Genomic DNA, 13,199 nt, shown 5'->3' with positions numbered 1-13,199 from the left:
GAAAAAGTTTTCAGAAATTGATCTTCACAGTAGGAAATGAACTTAATTTTGGTTCCTTCAGAATGTTCTTCATCTGCAGCTTTTATTCTGTTGACTACAGACAGCTCAGTTCATGCAAAGATTTGTTTTTTTGGATCTGGCCTCTTTGTTCCTAGACATTAAATCATGTTAAAGGGAGTTGAAAGAAATACTGTTCTAAATTTACTGTACAATGGCTTTTTAATTGTAAATGGCGAGACAGCTCTCTGGGTGTAAATTTTGTAGAGTGTGTCTTTTCCTGGGAGGAATCCAGGGGGACTGAACTGCATGGATTGCATTACTGCAAAGAGGAGTGTAGCTAAGTCCTTTGTGCTGCTTTTGGAATGTGCCTTACATTTTTATAGGCTGAGACATTAACTTGCAGAATTAGTCAGGCTTTCAGTGAGGCATCTCATTTTTTGCCTGCAGATTGACACTTCCTGGAAGAATTGTAGAGGATGGCAGAGAAAAAGCGTCTTACAATACAGATGAAGGTATTGGTATCTGTGTCAAAAAATGTTGCTATTTTCAGAAATGTATGTTTTAAAACAAAACCAAAAAAAAAAAGAAAAAAAAAAGAGATAAAGCAATAAATTTGTTGCTTGAAGAAGCTTTATTACATGACTTAAGACAATAATCAGATTGGTGAATGTAGCTTCTGTGGATTGTTTGGTGTAAGGATTAAAAATTAAATAAAGCTTGCTTTCTTCTGTCTGTGTTTATACAATGTAAGTCAGGAGACTTCAAGTAGTTAAATATTCTCTTTCATGTTTTAGCATTAAAATCCTGAATTATTTTGAAATAAGGTTAAAAACATGCACAGGGATCAATGAAAAATAAAATGTTACCTGCATGTGTCCTACTTCCTCTGAGCCTTTCTCATAGAGGAAGAATGCACATGTGCCTGTCTCAGATATTTTAATACAATAATTATATTCCTACTTTCTTTTAAGGTACTTTTACAATTCAGTTGCCCAAGGAGGTTCCTGGCCAATATTTTGAGGGGCTGGACATGCTGACATCTCTTTTAGCACCAAAGAAATCAAGATCAGCAAAACCTTTGGTAGAAGAGATGGGTATGACAAAATCAATCTTGTTTATACAGGATGATACATATGTGTAATGAAACAGTTATAGATCTATAGAGTGATACATGTAGAAAAGTGCAATATTTTTATTATTGACTAGTCCATGATGTGAGAAAGATGTGAATAAATAGAAGTTTGGATAAGAGCAGAAATAAATATGCTGCAGATCATGCACATGTCAACTTTAGGGGTTTGGTTATGTTTAAATCTTTCCAAAATATGCTTAAAATGTGCTTTAAAAAATGCTAATGCTCTGCAGGGCTTTGTACCCCTCTAGTGGCTGTAGAACACACACACAGTTGAGTCTTCTGCTTTCTACAAACTACAATTGGACTATTAGCTCAAGTGAGAGCTAATTAGAACTACAGGTTCTAGTGCATGTCTTTCTTAACATCAGTATTTAACAGACAAAAATGTTTGGCTGTCTGATTTTTTGAATTCCTGCCTTAAATGATTGATAACATCACTTAGGTTCTGTCAGGGTTTTCCTACGATCAGATGCTGGTCTTATTGAATTCAGTGGCAGATGTATTGCAGTCTGAGGGAGTGCATTTAAAATTTAGTGTTCCTGATGGTCATTTTTGAAAGTTGGGGAGTTTGAAGCAGGACTTGTGGGTCACAGGTCTGTATGACTCAGTGTTGAGTGAGATTTCTTAAAAGATTCAGTAAAATAAGGAAGGCAAACACCAGTAGCACAATAAACCTTTCAAGGAAATAGCATGTATTTTTCTGTGTAATCCTTTTCTTTTTCTGACCATGCTGTTGATACAGCTGCCTCTGCTGAACTGTCTGAAGAGAATGAAGAAGAATTTGACTGGGAAATGGAACAGATTCCTTATGAAGAAAGCCCTCCACCACTGCAGCACCCCTATGGATTTGGGAATTTGCGCTCAGGGGTGTTCCAGAGGCTGCAGGTGAGTGCATTTTGTCTTCTCCTGTCCCAGAAGTCCTGGATAACTTGCTGTGTAGGCTTCCTTGCCCACAAGACAACAACTTCTGAAAAGTGCAACTCAGTTATGTCACTTACTATTGTATGAATTACAGCATTCACAGGGCTTGCAGCAGGATTGCTGTTTATGAATAAAGGATTTACATTGTTTGGACATGCATGCTGCTTTATTACCATGAAATTTGTGAAGAAATTTCCCATCAGGAAATGGGATGGCAAATAACTACCTAATGATGTTTAAAAGGGCACTGCAATTGCCTATTAATTATTGTACAGCCACTTCAGAGAGTGAGAGTGTTCTCAAAAGTCACAAATGGTGTGTGATTCTTTTCTTGTCTTTGTTGGGGTTGTCTTCTTTTGTTTAACATTGCAAATTTATCATAATGTAAAATAACCTCCCTGCCTTATGATAAAATGGCCTGAATAGACTGATAATATAATGAGTTCTAAGGAGCTTCAAATAATTACATTCCTTGGAATTTTGATGTTTTATTTGCATAGTGGAGCCTGAATTTGGAGATTGGAGCTTTTCTAGGGATTTCAGTGCTGATAAGCATCCTTCTTAAATTCTTCCTGAATAAATCTTGTGTGCCATACCAGAGGCTTGGTTCTATAATTTTGTGCCATTTGCAGGATGAGCTCAGTGATGTTATTGACATTAAGGATCCAGACCAAACTCCTGCAGAGGAACGTAGGAGGAGGCGTTTGGCAGCTGAGGCTGCCAAGTTTGAGCCTGATCATTACCTGTGAGTACTGATTAACTTCACCTGGCCAGGTACCTCTGAAACACATTCCCCTCTCACAAATTACTGGATTTAAGATCGATTTTGGAAAGAGCAGCTTTAACTTTTGGTCTGGTTTTGTCTCATCAGAGCAGGCCTTAGTGGGTATTTTTAGTATGACACTGACACAAAACATTGCTCATTTGTTTTAGGGTTACTCAACTGTTTAATTACTCTGTGTTTAAGGGGAGCTGCTGTCAGCTGTTGCAGAACCTTGTTTCATAAACTTCATCTCTTCAGCAGCTGAGCAGCCACTCTCTGCTGGCATCTTGGGTTGACAAAATCAGAACTTTGTTTTCACCTTGTGAAAGAAGGATTAATAAGCCACACTTGTCTAAGAGAGGGGAATTTGAGTTGTGAAGCTATGAAATTTTGTCTTGGCTACTTTGTTTTTTGCCTTCATCATGTGAAACTTGTTTTACAGCAGAATGAACTAAATATCCAGACTAAAACTTTGTTTCCTTTATGCTTCATTCCATGTAGCAAGGTGAAAATGATTCTTTGTGCCTTTCAGGTTGGAGCATTTCAGGTCAAGTTAGATTCAGATAAGTAAAATAAATGAAAGCCATGAGACTTATTAATATAATTGATTCCTGCAAGATGGATCTGGTGGGAGAAGTGGGTAAATGCTAGTGGGGAGAATTAGTACTGTGGTGTGTTTTGTGGGCACAGGAAGGCTTAACCCATTTTGGGTTGTTTCAGAAGCTAGCTTTGCAAACCTGGAATTTTTCTGCAGTTGGGTATTTCAGAGGCTTCCTCACGTCTTCCTGTAACACACAAAAAACAGAGGAGCTTTGCTGAGCTACACTTCACTAGAACTGAAGTAGTTCCTAACCTCTAATGGGATGCAAATTGCAGTAATTTCAGGTTTCAATTTTAGACTCTGTGTTCTGGCCTGGTAGAGCTACACCATTTAGTTTAATGGCTGTGTCTTGGTTGTTTCAGAACAGATGATACCAGCCTTCCTTCAACAAAAATTGTTTTCCTGAGCAGAACAGAAGCTCTGGTAGAAATGGGGGCAAACAACTGTTCTGGTGACCTTGAGGAAAGTGTACCCTGGCTGATAAGTTGCTTTGACATTGAAGGGAGGCAACAAAAAAAATCTGTCAGTGTGAGAGGGAAGCAGGTTGCATTCTCTGTTCAGGTTTTGTGTGGGGATGAAGAAGGTATTGAGAAATTTCCTGTGGGTTTTTTTCAATTCTCAGTATTTATACAATTGTTTGGCTTGAAGAAAAAGCTCAGATGGTAAGAGGAGTCTTAGAACTTGAATCCTTTAGGATAAATCCTCCCAGAATTACTAGATTGAGATTTTTACCACAGTGGCTTTGTGCTGAGATGGTGGTGATCTCTCTTCCGGAGTTCATGTACAACTCTTCTTTTTCCACCTTGCTGCTGCATGTCCTTGCTTAAGTCCATCCCCATCCCTGCTTCACCTTTACCCTTCAGCTGCGTGACTTCCTCCCAAAAAATTCCCTGGCTCTTAAGTGGGGGAGCTACCCAACAAAATGATTTGTCTGAGAAGCCTCTGGAGTGTTTTTCTTTAGCTGCATTCAGAACAAATCAGGTTGGTTCAGCTTCATGTGATGCTGCAAGCTCATTAATTCCCTGGGCTTTTGGGGGCTCAGGAAAGGTGGAGGAGGTAAGGAAGGAATACTAAAAGATAGGAGAATATTGGGGGTTTTTATATAATTTTTTTTTCTGGTTTAAAGTCAAAGAACATATTTCTAACATGGAAAATAACCTGGAGCCAAGTGAGATGTATTCTATGGATCTGTTAATATGTACCCACATATAATATGAATTGAAATAAATAGCATATGAAAGTTCTTTTTATTTTCCCTAGAGCTGATTTTTTTGAAGATGAAGCTATTAAGCATCTTTTAAAGTACAAACCCTGGTGGATTGATGCTCATAAAAAGATGACAGCCTTGCAGGGAGAAAGTCATCAGGAACATGACAGTCCTGCATTTGGTGAGAATATGCATATATAAAAATATATATATATATACACACACACACATCTGTTGCTTGAATGATAATTGCTGTGATGCCATGTTATAGCTTATTGTTCTTAAAGGAAATTTATTGCTCTTTTACATTTAATATTTATTACTTTATTGCATTACTTTATGGGTCTCAGAGACCTTTTTTCAAAGAAAACTGAGTCCATTTAGAAACCTAAAGGGATGTTTCCAGGGTGAGTAGTGACCTTGTGGGAGCACTGCTAACAGATATCTGAGGCTGCCTCCCTGCACACAGTGATTACAGAGAGCACTGCAAGTTACTATTGAGCATTTTCTTCTATTGTTCTTTGTTCATTTCCTATGTTGTATGAAAATCTGATATTCCTAAAGCAGATGATGATAATCCCTTCACCAGGGGTTCTCAGTGCTTTGATAATACCTGCCCTTCCCCATTTTCTCTGGGAGAAAAATAGAATTTGGATAGATGTTGTGTATTTTACTGTGAATGTAATCTGATCTTCATTCCTGGTGTCTTTTCAGCCTCTGAAATTGTTAATTATGTCCATCATAAACACTTGATTTAAAAAGCAGTGGACAAAGGTACAAGAGGCTTGAGAATACAGTAATGAGGGCTTCCTTTGTTTGTTTTTATCCATTCACTCCTTAGTAAATGAAACACTATTCCTGTTTGCTTGGCTTAAGGAATATAATTAAAATCAAGAGTTGCTGGATGATTTTATTGATAAGGAATGTTTCTCCAAATTGAGGTACTGAGGAAAAACAGGTCTGTTGTTGGGTTTTAGGGTCAAAACCAGAAAACCTCCTCAAAAGGCTGGCAAGGCTGCTAATGGAAATTACACAGACAAGGGACTTGATAAAGGATCATCTTTGCTCCAAACCATTTGTAATAACAGATATCTATTTAATAAGAATTATCAAAAAAAAAAAAATCTCACTTTCATGGGGCTGAGTGGAGGGGTTCATACTGTTTTGTGAATCTTGAGGAAATTTAAGTAACAAAAGAGGCAGTCTGGAGTTTGGGTGATGTCAATGCCAACAAACCCACCCTTTTCCTTGGAGAAACCTCAGTTTTGGTAACATTTGTGGTGTTTGAGTAAGTGACTGAAATCAGTGGAGGTTCCTAACCCTGAGTGAGCTGTGGTGAAGGAAACCACCATGAGAGGGAGTGCAGGTTCTACTTGAAGGTCTCCTGTGAGTGGGAATGCAGAAGGGCAGGAGGTGGCTCCAGGCTGTTCCACCTGGGATCTGGCCATCAGCAGGATGTGTCCCCTGGGGTTTGTATTGCTGTGCCCAGGCAAAGGAATGGTGCAGTTAATCAGCAATTCCTGTCTGTCCTGTGGGAAGGAAGGATTTGGTTTTGAATAAAGACATGTTGCTCCTCAGGTTAAATGCAGAAGTGAGTTTATGGTGGGAAAGAGACATAAAAATTAGCAGATTCTTTAAAAACTTATTTTCTTTTTCAGAAACACTGAATAAAGAGAATATTTTTTTCTTCCTTTTCCAGACTTAGATTGATGTCTTTTCAGTTATCTTCATTGGTTTCTTGGAACCAAAATCTTGATTACTTTTGTCTTTATAATGTCTTTGGCTGCAAGAAATAATTAGAAGTACAGATGGCCTTTTTTATTTTTTGCATGACATTGCAATTAACTGAAGATTTTCTTTGGTTGATTACTGCTCTTATATTTATCCCTGGTTATTTTCTCTTTGTTTTTACATCATCAGGTTCTTCTAATGTCTCATTACTAAATTTTTTTCTCTTTTTGGTTCATCTCTTCTCATTAACATTTAAAGTTTTCATCTCTCTTTGTCCTTACTTTGAATCTATTTTTATTTGACCTTTTTACTTCTTCTCCAGCTTGTGTGCATGGTTTGTGTATTTTGCCTTTTAAAAATTTTTCCTTATCCCAAGTGTCTTTTTTTCTTTTGTCCTTTTTGTACATCTTACTGTGCATTCTCTTTTTCACACTGACAATGCCTCATTCAAGTCAAGTAATACTCCATAAAGCCTTATTAATTACACAGCCTTTCCCATGAGGGGATAACATTTTTGGAAAGCTTCCTTGCTGCTGCTGCTGAAGTTTACATTAGTGTCTTGCTTCTGCAGATTCCAGATGAAAGGGTTTGTATTTTCCAGCAGTCACATTCAGCTTGGTTAAAAGTTCATTTTTATTCTACTTCCAATTGCACTACTGTAAAAAACTCCTCTTTAGGCAACACAATAATCTTCAAAGGCTCAGGCTGACATATGTATTTAATCTAACATTTATATGCTCCAAGGATATCTTATTTTGTTCAGGGTAACCTCTCATGCTTACAGTGACTGTTCTCTTTATTTCTTTATAGAAAGAGAAGCAATTTCCTCTCAAAGTTCCACCTTTCAGTAAGGCTTGGCTCAAACATATGCCATTAGTGGTGGATTCATAAGTTTAAGATGGATTACTTTTCTTTTTTTATCAAATTTCTGTCTACCTGCTTTGCTCAGTTTTCAGAGCTTTGCATCTTGTGTTCCTTCCTGGCTCTGCTGCAGAGCAGTTTGTGTTATGAGAGGAAATTCTGCTTTTTATTCATGCAAAACTCCTAATGATTAGGCTCCACTGTAAAGTATTTAAGGTTTTAAAGGCAAGGTAAATATCAATAACTAACTTCATTCTGACTAACCTGCTCTCTGCTGACTGTTCTTCTCCTTCATCTGATGTTGCTGATTCCTTAACCCACAGGGGTAGAGGCACACATTTAAAAACCTTAACATTGTAACATAATATTTCAATTTAAAGAAAACAAAACGAGGAGGGGTCGGTTCTGCTCAGTTCTTTCCCTTTGGGAGAGCTGTGGGATTCAAGACTTGGCTTGACAGGATCATAAACTGAGGCTCTGCTCTCACCAGCAGATTATCAGAGGTGCTGCCTGAGCTGTACTTTCCTGACTGACCACTGAGTCAGCTCTCTGTGTGGGTCCAGCACATTTTATCTAAGTGCCCCTAACACATTTAGAGCTGGAAGTGTCATAGTAGTCTGCAGATACAGATCTCCCAGTGATTTAAGTGGTGTTATCACAGTGTAAAATAGCAGTGGGGCTGTAACAAAACACCCTCTGGCTGTCAGACCTCATCCTCCCCTCAGAGATTAAACTCTGCTTCACTGACACTGCTACTGGAGGACAATTTGAAGTATCTTCTTTTTTAACATGAGGAATGGCCAGCTTAAAACAAGTAAAAGAGGTGATTAAAATGTAAAGGTAATGTCTGCAGTCTCATCTGTCAGAAACTTGGTGAGATGAATGTCTGACTCCTTTAGATGTGGGTATATTAACACACATTTATATTCTGGCATGGTTTTGCCACTGGCAAATACACAAAACAATTTTAAATCAAAGTTACAAAAAACTTGCCAATTTAGTTTACTTGATAAGTAGCAGCAAGTGCTGCTTTGCATCAGATTAATACTGATTTTGGTACAGATTGTTAGCTAAAACTTGGCAGTGTAAGTGTACAAAAGTGTACAGGCTTAGTACAGCAGAAATGCAATTACAATTTTAATTGTTCTGGTAATTTCACACCATGTACTTGGAAGTACAGGGAAAACAAAGTAGGTGGTGGTTTGGACATGTTAATAATGAGTTTCAGGCTTGGATAATTAATTTTCAAAAACTTCAGGCAATTGATATAATTTTTTTTCAGCATTAAAGTATTTTCTCAGAGAAAGATATTTTATTTAGAGCACCTGGTGCTTCACAGCAACTTAAGGAGCATCTTGTGACATTTACTTTTGGGAATTGTCTTGTCTGCATCTTGTTTGCTGTTATGTAATAGACCTGGAATTTCTGTGTTTATGGTCCAGTTGTAGATGTTATGATGCTTCAGAGTTTGAATTTTGAAGGAAGAAAACTTTACTGCTATATTTCATTAATTTCATTGGGAGTTTCTTTGGTGTTTAAAAATGAAGTGTGGTTCATGTTTATACTGGAGAATCAACTTACAAAGAAATTTACTGATAGAATAGAGATACATCATCTATAGTGGCGATACTGACCTTCTTAGCCTGAACAGAAAAAACAGAGTTAGAACTGCCATACTCTTTCTAAATTGTCACTTGCCTCTGGATTTTTTTCCCATACAATGTGGGCTTAAGATCCTCATTTTACTTGGACCCTGATTGTGCATTTATCCCTGTATAAGATATCCAGGCATCCACAGAAACCCTTGGCACCTGGGGAGGTTCAAAATCATCAGTGTGTACATGCAGTGCAGTGCTGGAGCTTGACATTGAAATGAATATACCAGAGCTTAATAAAAGTTAAAAAGGAAAGTGAGAGTGATTTAGGCTTTTTCTTGTGATTAGTTACCTGCTCCTTTTTAAAGACACTGTTGAGGTAGTATTACCACCTATTAAAGGGAATGTGCCAGCTTTAAATTCATAATCAATTATCCTTTTACTTTTTATAGTTGTCTTCTCTGAGGAAGAGAGAGAGCAGATGAGGAAGTTCACAAATAAATCTTTTCTTCTGGATAAAAGGAGCCGTCGCCACGTATATCTTGGATTAATTGATATTCTTCTGGCATATTGCTACGAGATCCGTGTCAATGAAGGGGACAAGAATGTAAGTTAATAAAAGTAAAAAATAGAACATGTTTTAGGAACTTGGTGCAGGACGCTGTACTGCCATTTAGGGAACTTACCTTTCAACATGAACTTATTCCCAGGCATTAAACTTACATGATGAAGTTAAAATGAAAGACACTATATCTCTAGATTTGGTGCACATGGGGATCAGTAGGATTTTTTGTGTTCTTCTGCAGCAGCATTGGAATAGGAGAGATGTGGAGTAGCAGGAGATTGCAGACAATTCTTTGTAGTTCTGATTTGTGTTTCTTGGTTTAGGCAAATCTAACAAGTAATTGTTCTTTTTTGTTCTGTGTGGATACCTTGCCCTCTTGGAATTGCTTCCCGGATACAACTCTGTGCCTCACATCTCCTGAGCTGATATGAACCGAGGAGATGTGTTCTCAATGCTTTTAAGCAAAATATTGGCACATGTAATCAAAGCCATTCTGGCTTAATCAGGCTGACATGCAGGGCATGGACTGTAGAATGACAAGCAAAATGTCCAGACCTGCTGGTTCACCAGAGTAATCTGGGACTGTGGTTGTGCTGCATGTTAGAGCTGCACAGAACTGCAAATCTGTCAGGACCACAGTTGTGCAATTCTTTATTGGTTTTGCAGTAACTGTATGATGTGTGTAGAAAACACTGGGGTTTTTTCTCCTTTCTCCCCTGCCCTTTTTTTTTATTCCTATTTAATAGGAAAACCAAGACATTCGGGCCACACAAAGCTTTACTAGAGCCAGGATTATAGATCAAGGCTTTCTGGCTTTTTGCCCCAATCATCCCACTGGACCACACTTCCACTCAAATGCTATGAATCTGTCACATATTAAGAATAATGACATTTTACATGTACTGCTGGCTTCAGGACCCTCTCTGCAAGCCAAAAGTCTTGAGCTGTTTCCATGAAACAAGGCATTTGAGCTTGGCTTTTGTTGATTCAAGTCTCTGTTGCTTTGTGCAAAGGGACAGAATTCCACTAAAATACCATTTCTCTGTGTATTGCTGTTATATTTTAAAGATTTTTGTGCGTAGACTGGATCATCCTACTATGGGAAGCAACTCAGTTATTCAACATCTGCATTGCAATATAATTTTTAATGCTGTCCTGTGGCCATTTCAATGCACATAATGTAATTACTGCTTCTTATTCACGAAGGTTCTTAAATTGCTGCCAGAATGTTATCTTATAGTTTGCCAGCAGTGTTGGATTAGATAATACTTGTTTTACGGTCTTCTCTTCAAATCAGGTTGAATCATCTTGGAACATCAGGAAACTGAGTGCAGCATTGTGCTGGCTGGAGGTAAGGTAAAAGTCAAGTCTTGTGTTGTGTTTTTGCTGGGTTACTTGGGGTTTTTTTTGGTGTTTTGTGTTTCTGTGCCAAATTTGCTCTTTCAGTGTTGAAGATATTAATTAATTAATAGTGTATCCTGTTGTTAATAGTACCAGAAATTGATTTCTGGGCTGCAGAAGTTATTGGGCATGTATTACTTTACCTGCCCCCTTCTTTTCAGCCTTACTCTTGGAATAATAAATGTTGGAAAAGACCTTTGAGATCCTCAGGTCCAACCATTACCAGCACAATCACCATGTCCCCCATTAAACCATGTCCAAGTGCCACTCCCTGCTTGAGTTGCTGCTCATCCTTTGGAACCAGCAGAGATCAGAGGAAATCCTGAATTCCATCTCTCCACGTTCAGGTTGTTCACTGGAAGCACCCAGGCCTGGGCAAAGAAATTGTTACAGAGCTGGGGGAGGAATGGACTGGACCTGGCCTGAAATCATTAATTCTTAAAATGCAGGAAGGTGGAAAGGCCTGTCCCAGCTCTGAGCTGAGTCTGCTGAACCAAGTCTCACCTTGCAGCATCAAAACTGAAACTGGACAGGATTTTTGGGTCAGGTCCTTCAATCTTTTCCACTAGTGTTGAATGTTATATTCAGTTATAACTTGTCTTGTGACAACAGGTTTTATTTTGAGTTCTGCAGTAGCAGGTTACAAAGAAGTACAGTAAAAATGCCCTGTCTTAATTCACTATTTTTTTTTTTCCTTACCCACGTCCTAACATAGTGAAGGAGTTTTCTGCATGTGCTTACCCTATGATAGAGCAGTCCTTGTGCAGCCTGTGCCAACAGTGTATTTCACACCTAGAAAACTCCCAGTCCTGGCACCAAACTCTTAATAACTATCTCTGTTAGACCAACCATTAGGGCTGGGAGTTTTCATCATTCTGTACAAAAAAGAATGCCTCAGCTCTGGTTTGTTTGAGCTGACTGCCATTTTGCTGGCCATGACACGAACACACCTTAGCCTCTAAATATTCAATCACAAACCATAAATGATTTAAATGCTTGCTGATGATCCATTAAAGTGAACAATGGGTTGAGGTAGTCACAGAATGCAAAGAAGTGCTGGCTGTCAGCAAAGTGCTTTTATTAATTTTAATAGATTGAGAGTTCAAGATGAAATAGGTATTTTTTTTTAAATTCATTAATAAAGGGAGCATTTTGTCTTGAAAAATGAAAGCTGGAAGGGAAATCACTTTTAAGAAAGTCTTTAATAACTCCTTAATGCCTCTGGTCTGAGTAAATTAGAGGTGTTCCTCACTCATGAAGGAGGACAATGAACTGTTCTCCCCAGGCAAGTATATTTATCCCTGTCTTGAATATCTAGAATTTTCATGAAAAGCAGAGTCATGTATCATTTTTAAAGATCTTACATGTACACATGTATTTGGTTAATATCATATGGATTTAATTTTCCTTTATTCTTAAAAGGCTTTTTATAGCTTCTCCTTAATATATGTAATAATGTGGGACAGATGTAATTTATTGCTTTAATCTAAAGGATGGCAAAGTCTTGACTGAGATGTTTTATTCCCATGTTCTCTTTGGTTTTTTTAATCCCAAACCACTAAAATGTCTAGAACTTCTGTTATCTTGCCATGCAAACTCTGTGTGCAGTGTCTTCTTTCTATTTAACATTTACATTTCCATATCTATTCAAATACAGATTTTTAGAGGCATAATAAATCAAAATGTGCCTTTTTTTTTTTTTCCTATTCTGCTATGGATTTTTTCCTTAAAGGAAAACAAACAAGCACAAGGACTAATTCAGATTTTTCACTGATGCACACAGAGTTTCTCCAGCATCCATGATGTCCTGGTATCTTTTGGAAGAAGAGTGCTGTGCTATCCCCTGTACAGGCATTTTGAGCTGGTGACACGTGCCTTCAGTGACACAGTCATGATTCTGCAGCTGGGTGAGTCTTTTCCAATCCCTTTGGGGATTGGAAGTTGTACAAACCATCTTTATACCTTGGCTTGTTAAAGTTCCCTGCAACTTCTCTATTTAGCATGAGTTACTTCTTTGAGAAAAGCATTAGATTGATTTTTTGGACAGAAGGATCACTGAGAAGCAGTGCTTCAGTGGTTTATTTTGAATGCTTGTGAGTTGCAGGATTAAAAACCCACACAAATGGCAATATTAATCTTTACTACTGCCAAAAACTGTTGCTGATTGAAAATTCCATTGACATTAAAACAGTCAGGGAGTGAAGTTTTAAGGGGAAGATGGATGCTGTCCCTCCTCACTTATCTGCACTGCCTTATGTTGCTGTTCATAAGTGTGAAAAAGAAAATTTTGTTAACAAAACTGCAGTGATGCAGTGCTGACAGCCTTTTTCTGAGGAGGATATAGTGCATCAGAGGTAAGAAATTTGCTTTTATTTTAATGTCACAATGGAAAATGGTATTGTGGTGAACATTCAGTGAT

General features: G+C 38.0%; 1 protein-coding gene across 3 annotated transcripts in view; it reads left to right on the top strand.

Annotated features, from left to right (window-relative positions):
- SHQ1 (SHQ1, H/ACA ribonucleoprotein assembly factor) overlaps nt 1-13,199 on the top strand; it is a 38,571-nt gene that overhangs the window by 2,344 nt on the left and 23,028 nt on the right. For all 3 annotated transcript variants that reach the window (XM_059856822.1, XM_059856823.1, XM_059856824.1), the window contains exons 3-10: nt 448-512; nt 972-1,094; nt 1,878-2,020; nt 2,689-2,801; nt 4,681-4,808; nt 9,267-9,421; nt 10,677-10,730; nt 12,564-12,687. In XM_059856822.1, coding sequence (XP_059712805.1) covers nt 448-512; nt 972-1,094; nt 1,878-2,020; nt 2,689-2,801; nt 4,681-4,808; nt 9,267-9,421; nt 10,677-10,730; nt 12,564-12,687 — 905 coding nt within the window. The remainder of the gene's footprint in view (nt 1-447; nt 513-971; nt 1,095-1,877; nt 2,021-2,688; nt 2,802-4,680; nt 4,809-9,266; nt 9,422-10,676; nt 10,731-12,563; nt 12,688-13,199) is intronic.

Source organism: Haemorhous mexicanus, chromosome 11 (assembly GCF_027477595.1).
Source record: "Haemorhous mexicanus isolate bHaeMex1 chromosome 11, bHaeMex1.pri, whole genome shotgun sequence".
Lineage (NCBI taxonomy): Eukaryota > Metazoa > Chordata > Aves > Passeriformes > Fringillidae > Haemorhous > Haemorhous mexicanus.
This window is presented reverse-complemented; position numbering and strand designations above follow the sequence as displayed.